Source organism: Mustelus asterias, chromosome 17 (assembly GCF_964213995.1).
Source record: "Mustelus asterias chromosome 17, sMusAst1.hap1.1, whole genome shotgun sequence".
NCBI classification, from domain to species: Eukaryota; Metazoa; Chordata; class Chondrichthyes; order Carcharhiniformes; family Triakidae; genus Mustelus; species Mustelus asterias.
The window spans coordinates 34376347-34402729 of record NC_135817.1 but is presented as its reverse complement, the minus strand read 5'-3'; the positions used below and the strand labels follow the sequence as shown (position 1 = coordinate 34402729).

The window sequence follows — 26383 nt, the reverse complement described above, 5'->3', positions numbered from 1 at the left end:
AAGAATCTGGAATGGAAATCCAGGATATATATCCCCAGACATATTTCTCCTCAATTCTGGAACTAAAAATACTAAGAATAATATGTGCAGGTAATAGAAGAGTGTAAATCAGCATTGGCGTCACCTTGCTACAAACATACTCAGTTATCTCACAATTCTGTCTCTCTTGTGAAACTCAGTCCAGTGCCTGCCACTGTGTCTTCCTCAAAATTGTCGAGTATAATCTTTGGTCCCAGATGCCACATATCAGTATGATTGTAGGCTGACAAATGTAATGGCAGTGAGAATCTTTCACCTTTTGTGTGGCAGTTCACACACATACTGACCTGCCCCTTGCTAAGAACTGAAAATGTGTAATTTCAAGTGCCAGCAGCATTCAGAGATAGTCTGCCTTTCTGGACAAACATTAGCTCTCATATTTCTCCCGAGGGCAGAAGTGGAGTTAACTGAAGACTGGACCGTCTCCCCCTTTTCTCAAATCCCTCAATCCCGCAGTCAAATAATTCAAGCAGACAGGTTTGCTGCAGGGTAGGTTTCAGGAAGATGCTAAGAGTTGGCTAGACCCCAAAACCTTCTCACTCAGAAATACTTATGCAAATTTACCTGCATCGTTTGCATAGCCTTAATTTGGAAATTTCTAAACTAATTCAAAAGTTCTATTTTAAGTTCTTCAATTAATCCTGTCCTTACTTTAAGCCAGCAGTACTTATTACAGAGGCAGAGGCCACTTGCAGCTGACCTCCCCTTTAGCAGAATCACTGCTCTGCGTGATTCCATCTATGAGGTGTTCAACTGCGAGATGCCACCATAACTAAGATGTAGCACCGGTGGGTCTTTTTCCATTATTTCTCTTCAGTAAGAAAAAGCTCAAGAAAATTCTCTTATGACTGAGTTGAGGTTCTTATGACTGAGTTGAGGTTCTTGTGACTGAGTTGAGGAGGAACTTCTTCACTCAAAGGGTTGTAAATCTGTGGAATTCCCTGCTCAGTGAAGCAGTTGAGGCTACCTTATTGAATGTTTTTAAGGCAAGGATAGATAGATTTTTGAACAATAAGGGAATTAAGGGTTATGGTGAGCGGGCGGATAAGTGAAGGTGAGTCCATGAAAAGATCAGCCATGATCTTATTGAATGGCGGAACAGGCTCGAGGGGCCAGATGGCCTACTCCTGCTCCTAGCTTTATGTTCTTATGTTCTTATATTATGTTCTAAAAAGTGCTATCCGAGATGCACAGCACAACAGCAAAATGCTGATAGTTCTAATGGTATGATTGATTCCCCTTTTTATGGAAGAAGTAACTGACAACATGTCAGTTGCTGTTCAGAGTGGTACATCCAAAATCATATGCTCAAACATGTGGGGAATTACAAGTGAACACCCGAGTTCCATCACTCCATTCTGCTATATGTTGAAGACAGAACAGTTAGTTGAATATAACACTGTGGCACAACAATTTCAAAGACTTATGAATGTTATTCCATATTCCACTTCCAGCTATTTAAATGTTCAAGTTAAATTAAAGATGATTACACAATGAAAATGGTAAAACAAGTGCATAATATATGCTTTATGTTAGTGCTGCTTTTTTGTTAAATTATTAATATTTCTGAAAAAATATTGGTGTGTTTACATGCCTACTTAAGCATGCTTCCCTGTTATATCAGTTTTTATAAACACCGAGTTGAAATATCTTGTTTCTTCAGTCAGGGTTCTGTGTTCAAAGTCAAGCAACAACCTAACTAATGAGTCAGTCTCATTTCTATTCTGTGAGACTCTCCCGATGTCCCTGACTAATTATAGTGCGCTTTCTCACGAACTTGATAAATTGATTCAATTTCACTCATTGACTCGCTTATGCTCCAATAAAATTGCTGTAATGGTACCTGAATACCTGATAGCAGCACTACCTAAATGAGTCTTCTAAAAATTTATTACTGGCAAACACCTCAATGGCTTGATTTAGTAAAACAGCACAAAGGAACATTAGAAATGTCAACTCCACATCGTCCCTGTGAAACTTCAATCAAGTCGTTGACAACAATGGTTCTGCTGCTAGAGTCATTTGTCTTGTAAACTATCATCTGCTCATTTAATGTAATATTTTTAGTTTAAGCAAGCAAAAGAAAATCTTAAAAAAACTCTTTCCAGTTGCTGTTACCAGATACATTAAAATAAATAATATTTTGGAACCTAATGAGCCCACTGAAGTAATCTTGGGTGATGGTTCTTTTCATGCTTGAATGGTGATAAATTCTAAGGGAATATTAATAATAGATTACAAAATAAGGGACAGAGGTTATTTTTCAATGGCTACTGTTGTGAACAGCATAGCCACCTCCCCAAAAACCTGTCTTGGGACTATGCCTATTCATATATAATTTCTGGTTACATCAGTGAAGGTGACATTAGTGTGGCACAATACCCAAGTATCTGGATAAGTCATTGTTTGGCAAAACAGCATGTTCTGGGAAAAAGGCTATTGTTCAAAAGAAATGGATGTAGACATGTATTTAAGCTCTTGCAAAGGCTTATTGAAACTTGTAGAATAGAGTGTGGCCATTCAGCCCATGGTGTCTGTCCTGGTTCTTTGAGAGAGCTTTGTAATTAGTACCACTGTTCTGCTGTTTCCCACTTGACTTTTTCGAGTCCAGATCCAAATACATTTTGCAAGTTACAGCTGATCTGCTTCCACGATCTTTTCAGGGAATGCATTCCAAATCACTGTGCAAAAAGGCCACTAAAAATGAGTAGGACACAAGTTTGATCCTTTATCTACACTGGATGAGTGCAATAGTAGTTAAGGGATTCTATTCAGCAGCAAATTCCCCAAGAGGTGGATGACCAACTTCTGTCCAAAAGGACTTCAATATAAAAGCACCTATTTAGTTCTATTTTATAATTAATATTTTGAGATTCTCCTGTTATTGGTCATTATGTCATGGTTCACACAGGGATATAAGTAAATGTACGCTGCCTGGCACCAGTGGAACTCTCCGTCAGTAAGGAAATCAATAGCCTCGATATTCATTCAGATGGGGTTTCATAGCAGGGTCAGGAGAGAAGACTTATTGTTTGGATGAACACCATGGAGTTTTAGCTCCATAGGGTGCATATCCTTTTTTACAAAGGTTCCCAGCATTGCGGCCAGCTTGATTAGCATGCCGAATTGCCTGTTTGGCTGGAAATTAGGCAGCACAAGACCATAGCCCAGGAACAGATTAGTCCAGTGTTTGTTGGGGGCAGAGATCATACTGGCGGCTAATGTGTGGTTGGGAGGGTTAAGGATTTAGGGGGAAGGGGGCAGGGTGAGATCAGAGGGGGCATGGAGATTTGGATGGGTGAGAGCTGGAGATCACGGGTGAGACTGAGGGTCACTGATGGGGATGTCAGTGATGGCAGGGGTATGGCAGTTCTTGATCACAGTGAGTGGGTGGAGTTGGTCAGAGGAAAATTGTGATCGGGGTAATCCTGTTGTGCTTGGACGAAACACTCAGGCCCACAGCAATGCTGTAATAGCACTTACCTGATGGATTCTGCTCCTGTCACCTGCTTTCACCCACCACAGAACCTTCTGAACAAGTTTCAATGACTAATCCTCTTACTAAGAATGAATGATCACCTGTTCCTTAACCTGCCTCTGGTAAAACCGATTGTCATAGGGTGGAATCTTGTGCTCTTTTCTGTGATGGTTTTGGTGGTGAGGGGATTTAATCAGGGAGGAGGGTGGTGGGTAGAGACTTCATCACCTTTCTGCCTCCACTAGGATTAAGTAAGTGGTGGGAAAGCCGGTGAACAGTCTTTCTGCCCCATTGCCAATTGAGGCCCTTCAGTGGGAAATTAATGATCTCATCCTGCTGTCACTGGGGTATTAACACAGCAGTGGGCAGAGGACTCACCAAGCACAGAGCACAACAAGCAAACCCATGCAGGATTGCTTGCGGGCTCCCAGGGAGAAGGTGGGGTCCATTGTTCAAAGGCACATAGTACATTGGGAAAGGTGGTGGCGGCGGGGGGGGGGCGGGGGGGAGGGGGAGGTGTCCTGCTGAGAGCCACCTCTTTGTCCTTGCTGCTAACGCCCTCCTTCCTCCCCCATAACCTCTACCCTTTCTGCCATCACTCACCTTGGCATTCTGAAGCTTTGGGTGATTGTCTTACCTGCAGCAGACTCCAACACTCCAGTGGCACTGCTGAGTACAAAAGAGCTGCTGGCCTCTGATTGGCTAGCAACTCAACAGGCAAGACTTCTGTTCCTAAGGTCCCTGATCCTGGGATAAGGCCTCTAAGTGCCTGAATGGTAGAAGATGCAGTGGGCCTTCCCAGAAAGAGGTGATATGGTGTCTCTCCGGTTCTCTAGCCAGCAGTCAAAACCTTGGTTGCCTCCACAAGATTCCACCCATGCAGTCTTTTGTGGCGCAAATGGGGTTCATCCATCCCATCAGGTCCATGTAGACTCTTGGGTGGAGCAATCCAGTCAGTCCAACTTCCCCACTCAATCTCAGGACTATTGCATGTTTATTTCCTTCAAGTGCCTTCCAATTTCCTTTTGAAATCATTGAATGTTTCTGGTCGAATAAATTTGTGGACAGTGAATCCCAGGGCAATACCATTAGCTGCTTCCTCACCTACCCCTGCATCGCTTACCCACAATCATAAATGTCTTCCCTAGTCCTTGTACCAGCAGCGACTGAGAAGAGATTTTCCTGACTATTTTACCTCAGCCGGTCATAATCTGTAACCTCTATCAAATCTCCCCTCAATTGTCTTTATTGCTCGAAGGAGAGCAACCCAGCATTTCCAACCTAACCTTGTAGCTAAAATCCCCCATTCCTGAAACCATTCTGGTAAACCTCCTTCCTTCAAGGTCTCTCACATCTTTTCTTGAAGTGTGGTGACCAGAACTCAACGCAAGCCTAGACAGAACTTTATATAGGTTCAACATAACTTTCCTGCTTTTAGACTTAATGCTCTATTTACAAAGCCCAATATTCCAGATGCTTTACTAACCACTCTCACTATGTCCTGCCATCTTCAAAAATCAATGCACATGTACACCTTGGTCTCTCTATTTCTGCACACTCTTCAAAATTGTGCTATTAAGTCTATATTATCTCTCCCTTCCCTTCTCCAAATGCATCACCTTATACTTCTCTGTATTAAATTCCATCATCAATTGTCTGCCCATTCTATTAGTCTATATCCTGTTGCATATGGTTTGTATCATCATCATCACTGTTTGCCACTTCTCCAAGTTATCATTGGTAAATTTTGGAATTTTACTCTGTACTCCAAGATTGATGTCAGTTATATATACTAAAAATAGCATTGGTCCTATCACTGACCCCTGAGGAATACCACTGTCCACCATCTTCAAGTCTGAAAAACAACCAATTGCCACGACTCTACTTTCTGTCCTGAAACCAACTTTATTTCTACTTGTCCACGGATCCTCCAATTCCATTAGAACAAAGAACAATACAGCACAGGAACAGGCCCTTCGGCCCTCCAAGCCCGTGCCGCTCCCTGGTCCAAACTAGACCATTCTTTTGTATCCCTCCATTCCTACTCCGTTCATATGGCTATCTAGATAAGTCTTAAACCTTCCCAGTGCCCCCGCCTCCACCACCTTGCCTGGCAGCGCATTCCAGGCCCCCACCACCCTCTGTGTAAAATATGTCCTTCTGATATCTGTGTTAAACCTCCCCCCCTTCACCTTAAACTTATGACCCCTCGCGAACGTCACCACCGACCTGGGTCTCCCACTGTTCACCCTATCTGTGCCTTTCATAATTTTATACACCTCTATTAAGTCTTCCCTCATCCTCCGTCTTTCCAGGGAGAACAACCCCAGTTTACCCAATCTCTCCTCATAACTAAGCCCCTCCATACCAGGCAACATCCTGGTAAACCTCCTCTGTACTCTCTCCAAAGCCTCCACGTCCTTCTGGTAGTGTGGCGACCAGAACTGGACGCAGTATTCCAAATGCGGCTGAACCAACGTTCTATACATCTGCAACATCAGACCCCAACTTTTATACTCTATGCCCCATCCTATAAAGGCGAGCATGCTATATGCCTTCTTCACCACCTTCTCCACCTGTGACGTCACCTTCAAGGATCTGTGGACTTGCACCCCCAGGTCCCTCTGCGTATCTACACCCTTTATGGTTCTGCCATTTATCGTATAGCTCCTCCCTACATTATTTCTGCCAAAATGCATCGCTTCGCATTTACCAGGATAGAACTCCATCTGCCATTTCTTTGCCCAAATTTCCAGCCTATCTATATCCCTCTGACAATGCTCCTCACTATCTGCAAGCCCTGCCAATTTTGTGTCGTCCGCAAACTTACTGATCACCCCAGTTACACCTTCTTCCAGATCGTTTATATAAATCACAAACAGCAGAGGTCCCAATACAGAGCCCTGCGGAACACCACTAGTCACAGGCCTCCAGCCGGAAAAAGACTCTTCCACTACCACCCTCTGTCTTCTGTGACCAAGCCAGTTCTCCACCCATCTAGCCACTTCCCCCTTTATCCCATGAGATCTAACCTTTTTCACCAGCCTACCATGAGGGACTTTGTCAAACGCTTTACTAAAGTCCATATAGACGACATCCACGGCCCTTCCCTCGTCAACCATTCTAGTCACTTCTTCAAAAAACTCCACCAGGTTAGTGAGGCATGACCTCCCTCTCACAATACCATGCTGACTATCGTTAATGAGTTTATTCCTTTCTAAATGCGCATACATCCTATCTCTAAGAATCTTCTCCAACAACTTCCCCACCACGGACGTCAAGCTCACCGGCCTATAATTACCCGGGTTATCCTTCCTACCCTTCTTAAATAACGGGACCACATTAGCTATCCTCCAATCCTCTGGGACCTCACCTGTGTCCAGTGTCGAGACAAAGATTTTGCGTCAGAGGCCCAGCGATTTCATCTCTCGTCTCCCCGAGCAGCCTTGGATAGATTCCATCAGGCCCTGGGGATTTGTCAGTCTTTATATTCTCTAACAAACCTAACACTTCCTCCCTTGTAATGGAGATTTTCTCCAACGGTTCAATTAGTCTCAATTTTGTCAACCAACATTTTTATGAGGTACCTTGTCAAAAACATCCCACATAGACAACATCCACCATATTCCCTTCATCAATCTTCTCTGTTACTTCATCAAAAAAATTCAATTAGATTAGTCAAGCACGATCTACCTTATACAATTCAATGCTGGCTCTCCTTAATTAGTTCAAGCCTCTCCAAATAACAGTTGTGCTTTTCTGATTACGGATTCCTAAACTTTACACATCACTGAGGTTAATCTAACTAGCCTTTAGTTGCCGGGACTGTCTAAAGTTTAGTTTAAAGTTTATTTATTTATTAGTCACAAGTAGGCTTACATTAACACTGCAATGAAGTTACTGTGAAAATCCCCTCGTTGCCACACTCCGGCGCCTGTTCAGGTACACTGAGGGAGAATTTAGCACAGTCATTGCACCTAACCAGCACATCTTTGGACTGTGGGGGGAAACTGAAGCACCCGGAGGAAACCCACACAGACACAGCGAGAACATGCAAACTCCACACAGATGGTGACCCAAGCCGGGATTCAAACCTGGGCCCCTGGCGCTGTGAGGCAGCAGTGCTAACCACTGTGCCACCGTACCGCCCCCCTCATACCCTTTCCTGAATAAGCATGTCACATTTGTCACTTTCCAATCATCTGACATCTCCCCATTTCTCGGGATGATTAAAAAATTAAACAAAACCCTTCTGTTATCTATATCCCCGTTTCTTTAGCAATCTGGGATGCACACCATTCAGACTAGATGATTTATCTACCCTAAGCACATCCAGCCCTTTGAGTACCTTCCCCTTTTCAATTTTCACACTATCCATTGCCTCCATTATCTCTGCCTCTACCGACATTTTGTTGGATTCCCCTTCCTTAGTCAACATCAATACAAAGTACTTATTAAGTATTCTAACCATCTCTAAGCCTATATCACCCTCTTCCACCTGCTTGCCATTTGCTGGTAGAATATTTTTGGGTTCCTTTTGTGTTGATTGCCATCCTATTCTCTCTTTGCCAGTCCTGTTTTCCTCCCTCTCAACCTATTGTATTTGACCTGCTTTTCATTTCACCTGACATGCATCATTAACCATCTTATTTTGTTTGATCATATCTCTATCTTCCTCCTTAGCCAAGCAGCCCTTTTACTGGCTCCTTTACCCTTCAGCCTTGTTGGAATGTACCTAGCTTGTACCTGAAACATCTCTTCCTAAAAGATTACCCTTTCTGTTTTTCCTGCCAGTCCGTGGTTCCATTTCACCCTGGCTAAATCCTTCTCATTGCACTGAAATTAGTCCCCTTCAAATTTAGATTTGTTGTAATAGATTGTGCCTTGCTTTTCTCTATTACTAATCTAAACATTATGATGCGATGATCACTCTTACCCAAGTGCTCCTCTTGATCCATTTGACCCAGCTGATTTGCCAGCACCACATCCAGCAATGCTTCCTTTCTAGTTGGGTTGAGAATGAGTGGCCGGGTTCTAAATGGGTTGTATTCATGTTTCAGGTTTTTAACAGTTTAAGCTCCAACCTGACACAGACACACCCATATTTGGGGATTAAAATTACCCCAATGTCTCAATCAGAAGGGAAGAAGAAAAAACTGGAGAAGCAAACAAATGATTCCTCTGTTTTGCATCATCAATTCCGCTTGCTATCAAAAACCGTCCCCTTCAGAAAGCATTCTCACTACATAAGCATTTAATTCACTTTTCTATAGTTCGTAGTTCACTTCTGTCAAACAATGGGTAATTTTTTCCTGCAATTACTTGACAGTTTGATGTCATCTTACACAACTTTCCATTTTTAACTCCAGCCTACCCTGTCATCCCCATCATGGAATGATTAAAATGCCACCTATATTGGATTTGAGAGCCAATTTTATAAATTTTGACAGCTGGACATGCAAAGGTGAGCCGAAAATTTCCTGTGAAGTTTTCCTGGGCAAGGCTCACTGCTGAGAGTGCAATTTTAAAAAAAAATCAATCCTTTGAAGTCAAAACTCATGGGTGAAAGTAGCTGCATGCCACTGTAGGCCACTCACTCCCCCTCAATATCAGGAAGTTTTTCTTTGCATCTAGCCCTTGTCATATCTGATTAGGTGTATTCAGTTCTGGCACTCAAGGGAAAAATGCTGCATTCGCAACCCCTAATATTGTTCATAGCAACAAGTACATAGAATGGAAGGAAAATTCTATCTCCCAAGTGTTCAACAAAAAGATAGATCTTGTTAGCAAATAGAGTTTCAATGGAAGTAGTCTAATAGCAAAATCATTTGGAACAACTATTTGACCCAAACACTGCATGACATATTAACTGTTTATAGTGAATTCTGTCAAACTTCAATAGATTATGAACTATGTGAGATTTGAATGCAAAAGGACAATATACTAAACCTGACCATTTTTTGCAAACCATCATTCACACTGCAGGTTAATTTGTTGGCATTTACCTTGACTTTTTCAATATGGTCCTGCAGTGAGTCTATCAGCAGGTCTCCCACAGGTTGCCAGGTATCTTTGATAGCCTCAGCCTGTCTCAGTTTACGGTTCAATTCATCCATTGCATCTTGTAATTCCAGGAGCCTCTCCAGGGCCTCATCTATGCGCTTTTGCCAATCAACAGAGCGAGTGCTCAACTTGTCCCACTCGACTTTTACCTCCTCGGCATGCTTCCGAATTACTCTGGCAACAGTCTGGGCATTCTCTTCTGGTGTTTTCACTGAATAAACAGGAAGGAGAATTCTGTTAAGACACTAAAGCTCACAAAAAGAATGGGAATTACTGCAATTAGATGTGAAATTATCCCTTCTACACTTTAAAACATTTGGCCAAACATTAGGTCACGCTTCTTAATATCTATTTCTTAGGCTTGGCATCTGTTTTTGGATTGCACTTCTGTGAAGCAATTTAGTTTATTTTTCTCCATGAAAGACATTATAAAAACAAAGTTTTTCTGACTTGACTTCACATCGCGCTCAGGAAAGAAGACAGGGTTATAAAATTCTTCATCACAAAGAAATTATTAAATTTTTAGGTGGATTATATATAATTATATTGTAGGGTTAACAATTGTGATTTAGCACCACCCCAGTTCAAGAATTTTGCATTACAGGGTGGCATTTGGGAATTTGACGCAGAAGTCAGCCTGCATAATTTTCCATCAATTGCATGGGTTCCATCAGAGGTGCCAATCAGAATTCCTAACTTTTCATCCTGTTCCAAAGAATTCTGTACCAGCAAAGACTAACTTTCACAATCTGCCCCATTAAATTCTGATGAGGGCTATTTCATGGATTCACAGCAACCAAACAATGCAACACAGGCCTTCCTTGCGTCTATACAATAACCCAGCTCTTTGCTTTCTTGCTACGCTGTTGAGCTAAACATTAGCCAGTCTTCAGGATGCAGTGAGTTTTTATGATCTTCCAAAAGCATGACAAATCTTGTGGGGAAATGGGTCATATCCATGTTCCACCAAATGAGTGGGTCACACAGGAATATGTGGAATGCTATAGTAGAGCGTAATTCACTTTCTTTTTCCAATTTTGAAGATTACAGCTGTGAATCAAAAAAATTAAAATGTTTTATTGCAGCAGGAATCTTTAGAATTGAACTTAATATTCACGGGCAAGGGAAATAAAATGTTAATCAAGGCTCTCAGTACTGATCACTATCCAGCAATTGAAATTCGTACATGCATGGATTGGGATGAGAAAAGGACTAGGCTCAGCTGTGACACCATTTACAGTTGAATAGTTTGCCAATATCACATCCTGGATTTATCCACGAAAGGGCAGTTACTCGGGTAAGTTACCAGGAGGGCTTAGTGTCAGTGGAAAGCTTAGTTGACATGCGTCAGCATCTTCAAATGAGATGGGACGAAGAACGGGCAAAAAAAAAAACTAGACTATTAAAGCATTCCCATGAAATCGACATCTCAATCATTTGCAGTGGCAAACGTTGAAGCCCAATCTATCCAGTGGCCAATATAGCTGCTCTGAAATAGCTTCATTGTTTGTTGTCCAGGAATCTGACCCTGCCAAAAATTCTCAGAGTGCAAATTTACTGAAACCATGAGCAGTGATGATACCATCAGACAAATTGGCATGAACAAATTATTGGGCCTGACACCATGACAGAACTGAAGAAATCCTTTTTCTATGGGAGCCAGCTGCACCAGCTGGCAAGCAGAATTGCAAGATCACATTGATGTATAAGTTGCACTTGCAAATTTGGCGATTATTAAAATTTAACGCAGAGGTAGTAGCACTTTCCTGTAGCTTCTATAATGGGTAAAATAAAAAATAACACATAACTTGCTAAAGCATTTGAAATATACTTACAGCTTTAATGTTGCCACATTTCCCCATCTTCTCTGAATTGCTGACTTTTGCTAACTACCTTTCCACAGACATGGGGGCATGCCTCATATCTTAGTCATGTAGCTAATCTTCATGTGCATTTTCTAATATAATGGTGAGGATTAGTATTTCATAGTTCCAGCACTTCCCTCCTTAATGCCAGTTTAACAAAAAAAAGCAGCTGTTTTTCAGTGCGTCATTGACAATCTGCTACCTATTAACAGCAAATTAAGGCTAGTTTTGTGCTGTGGATTTGTATTCCCTACAAGCTAGTTGTTAGTATTCAAAGTTATTTTACTTAGACTGCAAAGAACTGTCACAAAGGAAAGACTTATCCTATCCATTTGAGCTGCATTCAAACAAGTCCCAGAAGGAAAAGGGCAGAATGATAATTCACTGTGCCACTGAGTCCTGTTTCATCATTTTATCTTCTGCACTTGAGTTACTCTGCCAAGGGGGACGAAATAATGGGCTGCTCTCAGGCCTCTGCAATGTTATGTGATGGATGGCTAGGAGGTTCATAAGTGATGCACCAATTGATGCTCCTTGAGTGATGGTGCTTTGGCTCCATTTATTGCTACCCAGTGATGTTCTCGCCAAGAAACCTACCATCTGGGGACTTGCAAATGTGAATCCAAAATCTATCATGTCGTGCAGAGTATTTTTTTTACACCAACTACAACAGCAGAAATAATTTTACCGAACTATACGTACCAATTCAAATAAGGAATGGCTGTTTGCTGGACAAGGTTTCTCCTTGACAGCTTGTATGTGCATGAGTAACACAGTCAACTTTGAGATACATCAGCAAGCACTTGTTACCTCAAGTGTGCAGGCACGGGTATTGAGAAAAGGCAGATGAATGTCAACAGAAAGGATTTGATGAAAAAGAGCTTGCACTCAATTGGGATTCTTCGTGTAAGAAGTCGGATCTACACCATGGACCTAACCTAAGTATTATTTTATTTGTCATGCAGTTTAATTAATTGTTTACTATTATTAAGTTTGAATCTAGCACAAAATGCGTAAGGCACAATGAATTAAATATAATCTTTAAAAAGTACAAATATTTTGCAAAGTTTTTGTTAAGCAATGGAATATTCAAATTAAATCCAAGGTGTGATAATGGTGGATATTTTTTTGCCATTTTCAATCGGTTTAAGCAGGTTTAAGATCATGAGCTGTGATGACTGGAAGATTGGGTTATCGCACAGTTTCTCCATCTCCAACAGCTGGTTTCAAACGCAATCAGAATGAAGCAATGGAAATATCTCTTCCTAACTGCAGATGGTAAGGAACCTATGTGAGATGGATTTAGGTACTCTCAACCTAGTGTGCTTCCCCCACAACAGAAACCTGTCCACAATTTGCACAATGGCAAAATACCGCAGCAACCCCACCCGCCCCCCCCCCCCCCAACCACAGGGCACAGGAATGATGAGATTTTGCCTCCCACATGTCTACATGATTTGTTAATGATCAGTTTTATGGCCAGACTAGCAGAAAGCAAAGATTTGCTTGCTCCTTATGGGTTAGTGCCACATCAGGTCTATGAGAAAATAAAACTTGACAACAGGATCATCAGCAGTATTTTATTTGGTACGGTGTTTTAAAAACAGCCATAGCTCCAGATGTTTTTAATGGTTTTGGAATCTCTCTCACCATTTTTATCAAATCTCACTGTTTTTAATGGTCCTTAGAGATAAACACAAAGAACAACAGAAACCAACTAAGCCTGCTGCTATGCAAACCCTTCTTTTAAAAAGTGTGGTGCAGTAAGGATAGCAAATTATTCAGTCCTCTGTATTTGAGTCTACTGATAACACAAAACCTCATCTCATCATTCAGAAATCTGCAAGTCAGCATAACTGTCCCCAAGTGAACATAACTAAATGGTTTTCAGCAAATCATACAGTAACGACTGAATAGCTAATAATTAACTTTTATTGTATTCTGAACACAAGCCGAGTAATTACCTTTTGGTGATGACAGAAGGCTTTCAGGTCCTTCAATAGGCTGATCAGCTAAGAACACACGCACTGTGTCCAAAACACTCATGACCACTGGTTCCTTTGCCTTCAACTCCCGCTTGAAAGTCTGAAAGTATATAGCACATTAGAACTCAACTCCCACAAGGATTAAAGTATTGAAATTAAGTCATCAGCGAGAGAAATACTATTTAACCCTCAGGAATTGTACCACTACAAATGTCATACATCTCCCCTTTGTGGCTCAGCACCTTAATGTGGTGCAGAGGCATGTGCACTCTGATAATCACTTAAGCAATGTTATTGGGATCTCTTGCTATTGGTAGGGTCTTCCATCATGGCAAGGTCTGGAGAAGCTGCCAGACAATGGCCTGGCATAACAGGTGAAGAACAGTTATGTTTCATCCCCGGCTGTGAAGGTGGAAGAAGGCTGCAGTGGCAAGGTAGCCTTGGTCATTATGGTGTAATACGTCACTGAAATTTAGCTACTAAATCTATCAAGATCATGTGGTCAATGATGATGCCCCAAGGTCCTCATGTAAACAAAGTCACATGCAGGCTTCTACCAGGGTCAATTTGCCAAGTTCTGCAGAGATGTAGAATTGTCGATTGGGACAAGATTGTGAACCTAGGAGTCCCGAGTCAAGGATCTGCACAGAGGTGACAGATGCATGAAGGTTGCTGGTCATGAGTGTTGGGACAGAGCTGTCTTTGGGCAGCTGCTTCTGCGACTGAACAGTCTTCCTCAGGATACTCTCTGCTCATGCCAAATGTGAAGGCAGCTAGAAAAGATATCCTAAAAACAATCTGCCCCACTTGCTCCTAGCTGGTGAACGACACTCTGCAGGATCACCAGTTTTGTGGTCAAAGAAAGGCGACTCTAAATTTTGCAATTTGGAATGTTAGAACACTCATGGATCATCTCAAGGGTGACCATCCAGAAATGAAGAACTGCAATTGGATCACATGAGCTATCTAGACTCGAAATTGACATCACCACCCTCAGTAATACCTGCCTTCCTGGTGAGGGGCAGCTGAAGAAACAAGTTGGGGTGCGGGAGAGGATACACATTTTACTGTAAAGGAAAGACTAACAGTGACCCTCATTGGATGCATTGCCAGAACACCCCAATTATATAAATGAAAGGATCATGACACTTCAGCTCAGCCTTCATCAGCACTTATGCCCAACCCTGACTCTTGACTCTGATGAAGACTTTAAGGAAAATTTCTACTCTGACCTTGAGGAAGTCCTCACTGCCATCCCTAAATAAGAAAAGATCATCCTTCTGGGGGACTTTAATGTCAGGATTGGTCTGGAGCAGAATGGTTGAGAAAAAGGGGTTGGGAAAAACCATTGCAAATTGTTTCCTCCTGTTAATAAAGTGTGTTCAGTACGGCTTCATTATAACAAACACCCTCTTCCACCAGAAGGAAAAATACAAAACCACATGGAGGCATCCTAATTCAAAACATTGGCAACTCTTGGATTTTGAAATTGTTCAGGTCACAGATCTAAGTAATGTCTGAATCATTTGATCCATCAACAGATGCCTTCTGGACAGATCATAGACTTGTCCAACTGGTGATGAACATCCCCCGAGCACTAAGACATCACAAGGCCCAAAAGTCAAAGAGGAAGAAGATAAATGTTTCAGCACTGAAGTAACTCGGCCGAAGAGAGTAATTCCAAGTGTAACGTTCAACCAACCTGGAAAATCTTCACACATCCAACTCAACTTGAGAACGGTAACAGCACATGATGTCAGCTGTACTAGACTCCTGTGCCCAGACCATTGGGGTCGAGCATCTTTAACACCATGAGTGGTTCAATGAAAACAAATCTGAAATACATGACCTCCAAGAACAAGGACAAGTGACTTACATTGCCTGACAGAACAAGGCAAGGTCGCAACTCAAGGCGGCAACAACGCAACAGCTCAAGGATGAGGTGCAAAGACAAATCCTGAAGATGGTGGGAACAGAAAGTCCACGAAATCCAACAATAAGCTGACCATTGTGACTTACAATGGGTTTTGAAACTGCATCATCTATAGACCATCTATAGACCAAGGTCAAATCCCTCAGCTCGCTGGATGGTGTTTCTTTTCTTCACAATGACAATGCCATCTGTCAGTGCTGGATAGAATACTTTTCATCTTACAGATTTGTGAGGATAAAAGACTCTCCCTGCCATCCATCCACCCCCCCCCCCCCACCCCCCCCGGGAATGCAACAATTATAACTATCTGAGTGGGTGATAAATGGTGTTGTGGAGACTATCGGGGCATTTCCCTCTGGTCATAGCAGGGAAAATTCTGACATGCATTCTTCCGAATCGCCTATTTCCAGTACGGCTTCAGACTTTCCAGAGAAATCTCTGATGTTGTCTTTGTCGTCAGATAAATCCAAGGAACATGTCACAAACTCTTGATTGCACTCTCCGAACTGACCATCGCGAGGTTCTGTGGATTGTGCTCCAAAGGTTTGGATGTCCAAGGAACTTCATCACAATCCTGCAACAATGATATGACTACAACTATCTTGAATAAAAGATCTGAAAGAGATGCCTTCAAAATCTGGACCAGGATCAAGCAAGGCAGTGTGATTGCCCCCATCACAATCTATCTGATACTGACTATTCACTTCATCAAAGATAAACTGCCCTCTGCTGTCAGCATTGAACACCGACTAGATGGAAAAGCTCTAACCTCAGTCACCTCCATGCCAAAACCAAACCGACCACCATAGACATATATGATTTACAGTTTGCGGATGACTGTAGTGTCATTTGCCACTTTGCAAAAGATTTGCAAGCCACTCTTGATCACTTCAATTCTGCATAAAAGAAAATCAGCCTGTCCTTGAATATTGCCAAAACCAAAACTCATATATCAACATCCAGTCACGCCAAAAATCAATGGGCTTTTGGTTGGGCCGCCAAATCTTCCGCAATGGGTCCTGCCAAGACGGGGCAGGAAAATCCCGGTCCTTGTCAGCCGAATATTCAACCTTCCATAAACGTTGAAAGAGAAGTTCTGCAATATGCTGAGCACTTCGATGATTAAATGGTCACCATGAGACTAGCTTTCAATTTCAGATTTTATTAATTGAAGTTAAATGCCACCAGCTGTCATAATGGGATATGAACCCAGGTTCCACACAGCATTCGCCTTGGCCTCTGGATTGCTAGTCCAGTGATGTTAATACTGCATCATCTTCTCCCCCATACTTCAGCAAATATCTATGCCAGTGCATTATTGGTGTAAATGCACTAAACTCAAGGGAGCCAGTTTCTTGCACGCTTTGGAGTTATGTAAACAAAAGGCAGAGATTTATAATTTGAAGAGGTACAAACAATCAAGGATATTTGTGTGAATCAATATTTTCCTGTAAGTCCAGTGTAAATCAGTAACACAAAATCTCTTTGCCATAAACCATGTTGGTCTTGTATCACAGTTACCCTGAAAAGTTCTAGGACATTCTTGCCAACATCTTTAGATAGGGCAGGAAGAAAAGGTAGGAGAGAACTTATTAATCAGGAAAACTCCAGCCAAAGTAAGATAAGGTCCAGCTGTCAGAATTCAGAACATTACTTTTCATCAAGTTTCAACAGAGACTCCCCATCGAGATTATGAAAGCTATTGAAAATTCCAGTCCACAATTCTTTCAGTCAATTCACTGTTTAATTAGGCAGTTAACACTAGTGTTTCTACCTCACAATCACATAAAACTTTTGTGTATTTAAATTGCGTGCTAAGACCCAAACTGACACCAAAGCATGTTGATTGAGAATATCTCCTCAAGGAAATCTCACTCTGCTTTGTGTTATTGTTGGGACAAGCCTTCACTATCTGGATTCAGGCTATATGATAATTGTAGACTTGGTGCAAGACTGCTTTACACTCACTCAATAGTTGTAGTGTGAATATACCCTTGGGCAATGTTTCTTTAAAGGATTCAGCTGCATTGATCGTTATAGTCATAGTTTCAATTTCATACATAATCCTGTGGCTAGGAGAAAAAATTCTGTTTGAGTTATCCCAGCTTTATCCAAATTCTCTACCATTGTGGCTTAATTAAATACATGAAACAAAAAAATTCATTGCTTTTCCATGATTGTAAGACGATTCTGAAAATTAAACCATGCATGTCAACAAAGATGCATTGTTCATTTTGGGCTAAAGTGCTAATGTAATGTGTTGCACACTTCCCAGCATCACTCCAGAATGTGTGAAGGTTAAATTTCAAATCTTGTAAATGAAACCCAAACGTGTTTTTCATCATCTAGCACAGCATTCCTACAAGTTGCCATTTGTTATCCTGCAGTGATTAATTTTACACTGAATGAAGTTGGCAAGCTAAGCACATTTTGTTATTTGCAGTGATCAATTCATAATCTAACTAAGAAGGCTATATATTCCTCAAGGGATGGAAGAGGTGCCATTTGTCTGGCAACACCAATCAGTCCTTGCAAGCAGATATGGAGTTGAAATATTTTTTTACGACAGAACTTTAAAGCAGTGAAAATATCAATTTTTCCTTACACGGTGAACATCATTCTGCTGTTGTACAGCAGGAACATCGCCACCAATAGGTCTTTGCCTTGTCAGTTCATCGTTCTTCAAATTCAACCATGCCAGTAAGTCCTGGAGAGAAATGTGTAGTCGCTTCCACTGCTCGGCACTCGTCTCCAGACAGGCTCTAAAACGGTAAAAATAAACCTCAGCATTGTGTTCACTCAAAGAAAACACAAAAACAAAAAAAAAACCTGGGCTGTGCAAATGGCTGTACCTACTAACTGCAACCTAACAGCTCTATTTGAGTGTTGCTATTCCATAACATGTAGAATGTTTCTACTGTGTTTCCAGAACCATAGACTAAAACAAAACAGTACCATAAAAACCTCTTCCAGCATACTATTCAAACGCATTTCTTGTTTTGCATGATCAGTTGAAATTCTCTCTGCAAAACATGTGACAAGAAATGGAGCACTCCTGGAGAAATATACCAAATCACTGAATATTGTTAATAACCTTCTTGACATAAATGAATATTCCAAACCCAAAGTTCTTTATGTTTGTTTTCAAATAAAACAGACAACATAAGATTCTATGTTGGTGTAACACATGCAATGTGATTCACGAAGTCAGTGTCAGCTACAATTTTATAGAAAGCTTTACCTTCTGTCCCCTCTCCATGACTGCTGTAAAAATACTGGCCGGTGCATTGCTACACTACAGCGATTCAAAAAGTCCAAGCTTTGGTTCTCAGTCATTTAAGCTAAAACATTCAGCTTCAAGCTCTTTAGACAGAGATGGGAATAAAGTCAATGAAGTCTTTCTTTCTTGATTGCTATCCAATGACCTTGCTGGAAAACATGCAAGTGTTAGCCTTAGAAGGAAACATGATTGGCTGCAAAGCGATTGGGTGCCGTTTGGAAAGGACGCCCCGATCTCTCCCTGCCTCCCCCACATCAGCCGCATGCTTCCCCATTACTCTGCTAGTGGAAACCAGTAGCGATTCTCGCTGGGCCCACGCCACCCCTGGAGGTCAGAAGATCCCGGGATCTGGGGGAATCCCACATTGAATGGGCGAAGCATATTTGAATGTTACTTTAAATATGCTAATCAGCCTCGTGCCCTTCCTGGGTGGGATCCGGTTTGCACCAATAGCCAGGGACCAGGATGATTACAAACTGTTTGGCACTGGGCGCAAAACCCATTTTTAGGCCCGCATGTAATATTGCAGGATTGTCGCGATCTGCTCTAGGCGTGGTGAGGTCGGAAAATCACCTCCACTAACAATTTGCATCAACAGGGTACAAGAAACTGAAAACAATTGGTTTAAGTCACAAAGCTAGTGTTGATTCACAAAATGCATTTTATCCAATCAGTCTGTTCCTTAGCACTACACTGAACATTAATCTGAGAGACCAATTCTGATGACTTCCATTCAGAGGTAGATAGCCACAGACCTTGTGAAATAATGGACAGAATTTCCCCAAAAAATGGCAAAGTGTCAGGTTCTGCCTAAAAACCGATGTGTTTCTCCCAGAAAAACAGGCAAGTTTTCTCTCCACATCTTCTGACCTTTATCAAAATAAAAGCAGGGGGATATGTTTTGAGCCATCATTCCTGAGGGGTGGGGCCTTAAGACCAGCAAAGCCGGTTCCACAGAAATTAATCTCAGATTGAAGATAAAGTACCCCCCTGCCTCATCACTGCTGGCATCAGGGTATCAGAGCCCTCTCCCCTCTCCTAACGTAGGCAGGCAACCCCCTGCCCCCAATGCAGAAATTCTCCCTCCACCCAATGCAGACATCTCTCCTCCCCCCCCCCCCGCCACACCACAATGTAGGCATCAACCCCTTCCTCCCGTTAAATGCAGCCACCCCATCCTCCCCCACTATCCCCAAATGCAAGCAACCTCCCCTCCCCCAGCCCCCTACGCAGGGATTCCCCCTTCCCACCCCCAATCCAGGCATCCCTCTTCCCAAAGTGCAGGCACCCCTTCCATAGTTTAGCTACACCCTCCCCCACCCCCAATGTAGGAGGCATCCTCTCCCTCTGCAATGCACCCCCCACCCCCCCCCAAAATCAGGCTTCCCCTCCCTCCACACCCTCCCAATGCAGGCTTACACCCTCCCCATCAATGCAGCTGGACCCCCCCCCCCCCTTCTTCACTCCCAATGCAGCCACAGTCTCCTCCCCCCTAATGCAGGCATCCCCTCTCCCCGACCAATGCAGGCGTTCCCACCTTCTCCATGACCATTGTAGATATTTCCCCCTCCTCCCCAATGCAGCCACTCCTTTCCCACCCCCAACACAGGCATTCCCCCTCTCCCATGCAGTCATTTCCCCAACTTCTGCACCCCAATACAGGCATCCCTCCTCCTCCTCAATGCAGCCACACCACCCACCTCCCAATGCAGGAATCTCCCTCCCCAATGCAGGCATCCCCCTCCCTCAAAAGGAGGCATCCACCCTCCACCATCACCGTGCCCCACCCTACATTATGTGAAGCCAAGCCCCCAAAGGGGTTCCCTAGAGGAACCCCCCCACCCCCGGTCCCGCCCCTGGCAGTGTCAATCTGGTGTATATCTGTTTTTTTCTGCTTACTATTCAAGTATATACCAAATATTGCCGACTGACCACCCAGGATTAGCGACCTTCCAGCACAATGTAGTGTAAGGTGTTTCTAGATAATTAAGATAGGCTAATGAACTTCATATTGATTGAATTCTTGAGGGAAAATTAACATTTCCACCGCATTTCCTATTAGACTGGTATGAAAATACCTTGCTGTAAAACACAACACTTAAATTTAATTATTTTCCGAAAACCTCCAGCTGCAGTGTCCATTTTTCAAGTGGAGCAACCTGGGAGCTATACGGTGGGCCTGAACAAAATTCGGGTGGTTTGGTAGTTGAGAATTATTACAGCACTGGACAAGATGTGAGCTTATTTAAAGTGACAGAAGATCCCACAAAACTACAACAGATCTCCTACTGATGATCTTGGTTGAGTCAAGACCTTCAGAAGCCAAAATTCTGGGAAGACAAAGCGAAGGGAGGGGAAGGCACTATCAGGCTTCTCTCTCCATCACGGGCCCTAGGAGCATGCCTGCCTTTACCTTAGGGATTACAACCAATTTCTGCAGGTAGCATAGGGAAGTGACAGCAGGATGGCAGGCAAATGGGTCAGGAACCTAGACCTCACCCACCAAGCCAAAATTTGGATACAGTGTGCAAGGAAAGAATGGCCAGCAGCAGTGCACTTGTGATAAGAAGTGGAATTTTTTCAGCCTGATTTTGTACAGGACACAAAGGTCTCAGGTTTACTCTTGGATTGTGCTGTTCACTTGATGTCAGCCAGAGTAACAATAAGTTTGCTACAATCAACCTCAGCATCCAAAAACAGCAGGAAAATGACAAGTCACTCTTACTGCTGCTGACTATTAGTCAATGACTCTCAGTCAATAGGGCACCTGTCATGAAATCAGGTGCGCCAAGAGCAACAGAACTTGTGAAAAATGGCCCATTTGGTGAAATAGCAACAGGTGCCAGTAAAGCAGGCACATTGAGGAAAAGAGGACAACATGTTTTGAAAAGACAAAACATCTGCGGAAGAAACCATTTATGTGACAATACACTTGTATCTGGTGCCCATGAGTTTTCCCATCAACCAGGTTGGCAGCTCTGCAATGGAGTTATGAGAGCAGGCTGTTCTCCAAACTGAACCAATTGAAAAAGAAATCAAAGTCCGCATCAATACCCCTTTAAATTGGACATCAGTGTTTTCTCTGTGAATCAAAGCTGTTAATCTTTGTAACTTTCTCCTTGATTCAGTCATTAAAGCAGATCATTTAATAAGCAAGCTTGTGTGAAAGGCCAAAAAGGAGCTGACACATTTATTAATAGCCCTTGAATAATCCTCTATTTCTGACTCCAAATGACAGAAAAAATGTCATTATTGCTATCTGATGTTGCCAGTTTTTGAACAAGATAAATTTTTCTGTCAATACATTTGCTTTCTGAATAGGGTTTTTATCATCCATAAAGACTTATTCAGTATGACATCAGCTGAAAACAGTTGCTTGGTTCACACATGAACTCCTACCCCAAGAGGCATTAGTTATTGTCCGAGAACGATTGTTGGGTCTCAGTAATTAGCAGCAATGCTGATCTTGCTGAATCAAAATCCAGACTGCATTTTTAAGGCTGTGCATGTACTGTTTGGGTTGCAATTCTGCAACATTGCTTTGCAGAAAGAATTCTCAGGTAAATGATTATAAAGCAAAGTAGATTGAAAGCTGGGATGAACTGCTGGCTTTCATTAAACCAGCAGGCATGACATGGAAATTAAGTGGCTAAATTTATGGTGCAGCAAGTGGTGTTAAGACCCAGCTCAGACAGGCTGCCTCACACAACATCAGCTTTGCATGGGCTGCTGTAATAACTGTTCTGTGGGCTTTTCAGCACTAAATTCTAACCAGCACAAAGGACACGGGATGGACACACATGCACACTTGCATGGACAGATTGTGCAACACTTTGCTTGTCTAACTCTAGGCACAGCAGTGTGAATTAATACCTCCAGCTAACTGGTAGCTTTAGCATAGAAATTTCATTTGTGAAAACATATCTGCAGCATTTGTCAGAATAGCAAGAGCAAGCAGCAGTAACTTGGATGCTTGATGATACCAAACATGTTGTTCATATACTCCATCAGCCCTTAAACTCTTTTCACATGGTGTCCAGTTGACTCCACTAGCTGACGCAATCAGCAAACAAACCATGCAATTCAGGAAGGTCTCTGCTACAAAAGTCTGTGCTGAGTCTGCTGACCTCTTATGACAGTAAGAAGTTTAACAACACCAGGTTAAAGTCCAACAGGTTTATTTGGTAGCAAAAGCCACACAAGCTTTTGGAGCTCCAAGCTCACCTGAAGAAGGGGCTTGGAGCTCCGAAAGCTTGTGTGGCGTTTGCTACCAAATAAACCTGTTGGACTTTAACCTGGTGTTGTTAAACTTCTTACTGTGTTTACCCCAGTCCAACGCCGGCATCTCCACATCATGACCTCTTATGAGACAGAAGCCAAGCACATGTGGCCTCAGAAAGCCTGAGCTGGGATGATGAAAATCAGCCAAGAGTCCTGATCTAGTTGTTCTTCCACAAATACAGTTGGAAGTGAGGCCACATGGCAATCACGTGAGAATTAGGGTGGTTTAGCTGTAATGCTCCGTGAGGTTGGATAACTGGCTGATGATCAGTGTCTGGGTTCACACATGAATAATGGTATTGAGTAAAGGAAGGTGAATAGCATCTGTGTATTGCTGCCAGGAAACTGATGAAAAAAGAGAACAAAAATCTGCACCCCTCATACCCAAAATATAGCACTCCTCTTGCATGAATACTTTCGCTGGAGGATATATACCTCTTGTAGCTAAGATTGGTTCTGTCGCATCATTTGCCTGTAAAGCATATTCGTAAGATGGATAATTTACTTCTTAAAATGAAGCAGTATTGGGTATGGACAAATTACCCTGACAAAATGGACTCCAGGGTGTCACGTGACTTATTTTGTGGTTTCTGTACAAGCACAGAGTCAGATGCTGTGATATCTCTGGGAAAATATGTAAAATGTAAATTGCCTTCCCAGGTGTCGATTACTTCTCTCCATTTCAATTGAGAAGACTTAAAGTAACAATGACTGTTGAATGAAATGTACAACATTTGTTCAGGGCTTTTGATTTGATTTGATTTATTGTCACCTATATTAGTGTACAGTGAAAAGTATTGTTTCTTGCGTGCTATTCAGACAAAGCATACCGTTCATAGAGAAGGAAATGAGAGAGAGCAGAATGTAGTGTTACAGTCATAACTAGGGTGTAAAGAAAGATCAACTTAATACAAGGTAGGTCCATTCAAAAGTCTGATGGCAGCAGGGAAGAAGTTGTTCTTGAGTCAGTTGGTACGTGACCTCAGACTTTTGTATCTTTTTCCTGATGGAAGAAGGTGGAAAAGAGTATGTCCGGGGTGCGTGGGCTCCTCAATTATGCTGGCTGCTTTGCCAAGGCAGCGGGAAGTGTAGACAGATTCAATGGATGGGAGGCTTCAGGGTAGATGCAGGAAGTTGGGGGTCTGGAGCTGGGTGGCACAGTCTCAGAATAAGAAATAGGTCATTTAGGACAGAGATGAGGAAACACAGTCAAATGGTGTTAAATCTTTGAAATTCTTGGTTTGTAGAGACTCAGTTATTGAGTATGTTCAAAGCAGAGGTTAATAGGTTTCTAGATACCAATGATATTAAGGGATATGGGGATCATGCAGGAAGATGGCATTAAGGTAGATCACCCATGATCTAGATAAATGTTGGAGTAGACTCGAGGAGCCGAATGGGCTACCCCTTCTCCTATGTTACATTGTGCTAGCCACATGAAGATGGAATTAGAAATAAAGACATTTTGGTAGCTATTCATGGCTGGAATGTTGATGGGATATTGAGCATCCTCCATTGTGCGATGAACTGCTTAGCCATCAACTCACTATGAGCACTATGGGAAACATTGATACTGTTGTCACATGACAAAAACACGCTTGATGTATCAGATACCTTATTATTCTAATAACAATCCCGAAACTCAGTTTGGGATATGCAAACAGAGGGAAGCTATCTTTTCCAGCAAGAGAGAAAGAGCCCTGCCTGTAAAATCCACAGTAAGAAGTCTCACAACACCAGGTTAAAGTCTAACAGGCTTATTTGGTAGCAAAAGCCACTCGCTTTCGGAGCGCTGCCCCTTCGTCAGGTAAGTGGGAATTCTGTTCACAAACAGGGCATATAGAGACACAAACTCAATTTACAAAATAATGGTTGGAATGCGAGTATTTACAGGTAATCAAGTCTTAAAGGTACAGACAATGTGAGTGGAGAGAGCATTAACGCCTTTGATTGAATTGTCAGAAAACTTATAATGCTAGGAATACTGTGTGAATTCATCACCAGAGATCCTTTTTCATCCAATGAACTGAAAGGGAATATCGAGGCCCGCAATGCTTTTGACAATCACTTTGGAGAGATAGAGCAATAGTAACTTTAAATAAATTTAAGTGTATGCTACATCTTTAGAACTCATTTTTCCTTGGGTGTGTGGTCTATGTGTATGAGAAATGGTTGTTTACTGCAATTACATTTTGGATATTTAGAAAATGAATATGTATCCTTTCCTTTGACTCAAACTTAAAAGGAAGGCTTTTTCATGTCTGCTTTTAAAAGTCTTAAAAGTCATGGCACTCAAGGGGTTAAAACACTCCTTCTCAAAAATATATTCTGTTGCAATCAGTTGAGAGGCGGGGAAGAAAGGGGAAATCATCCAACGTCTTTCCCTTGCCCATAGCAAGATACACAGCTGAAATAGCGTTTCATTTGCTGCGAATATTAGTATTCATATTTGCAATTCAAAGTAGTGACAGCAGCTGAAAACTGTGTGTCGAGTAATTACTTAATCTGATCAATATATGAACAGGCTAATAGGATTTTTACTCTTTACAGTTAAAATGTGTACAAATTTAAATTGAAAAAAATGTGAGCAATCCCCACCACTGAGACATGGATTAAAGTATTATGGGACTTAATACCTCCAGAAAATTGACCTATTCACCGAGGCTAAGACAGGATCAGTTTGTGAATGTGTGTTCCCGGCACGGTTCCCCGCGTGCACCCCCCACTTCAGCCTAACACCAACCCCCTACATCTGGATTTCTACAAGCATGCACCTAATCCAATTTCACCTCTAAGGGAAAATTGGTATGTCCTTCAAACTGCAAACAGTGGATTTTATATCATGTGTCTCTGTCTGTTGCATGCAGAGAGGTATTTCTAGCAACATTACTGTTACTTCACAAACATGGTCTGCATATCAGAGGTCAACCTGCTGACCTTGAGAAATAAAAATTCCTATTAGATATCAGTGGTAGAAATAAAATCTATAAATGTAGTATGTTCACTTGAAATAAAATGAAAGATCAGTTTGTGTCCATAAGTCGAAAATACATGTTTGTGCTTTTACAACAGATCTGTGTTATTTATTAGTAGGCAAGCTGGGTTAAAACATATAAAGATAAAATAAATGAAATGTGTGAGTAAGCAGTCTAGCAATGATTACAAGTTTGACTGACTGACAGGTGCTTGTAAGAAAGCTTAGTCTTCAGAGCAACTCTAAATCCTATTACAATAGAGTAGTCAGTATATTGGATTTATTTAAATGAGAGACTGATATCATCTAGCTAAAGAAATGGAATCATCTCTGGGTGCTGTAGGATGTCTGATACCGTGTCAAGGCAATCATCACTTTGTGAGAAGACAAGATTTGTTTTTATTAGTTTTAAAGAAAAACAAAATAAAAAATACTGATGTGAAAATCCCTTAACAAAGCAATGTGTAGCACAAGTTACCCCACTG

At 42.0% G+C, this 26383-nt stretch overlaps 1 protein-coding gene across 13 annotated transcripts in view; it reads right to left on the bottom strand.

Moving 5' to 3' along the window:
- The window catches only part of LOC144506416 (dystrophin-like), a 1861003-nt gene that overhangs the window by 189003 nt on the left and 1645617 nt on the right, over positions 1-26383 (bottom strand). For all 13 annotated transcript variants that reach the window (XM_078232507.1, XM_078232503.1, XM_078232508.1 and 10 more), the window contains 3 exons: positions 17969-18125; positions 13410-13530; positions 9523-9791 (listed from right to left, as the gene is read on the bottom strand). In XM_078232507.1, the coding sequence (XP_078088633.1) occupies positions 9523-9791; positions 13410-13530; positions 17969-18125 (547 nt within the window). The remainder of the gene's footprint in view (positions 1-9522; positions 9792-13409; positions 13531-17968; positions 18126-26383) is intronic.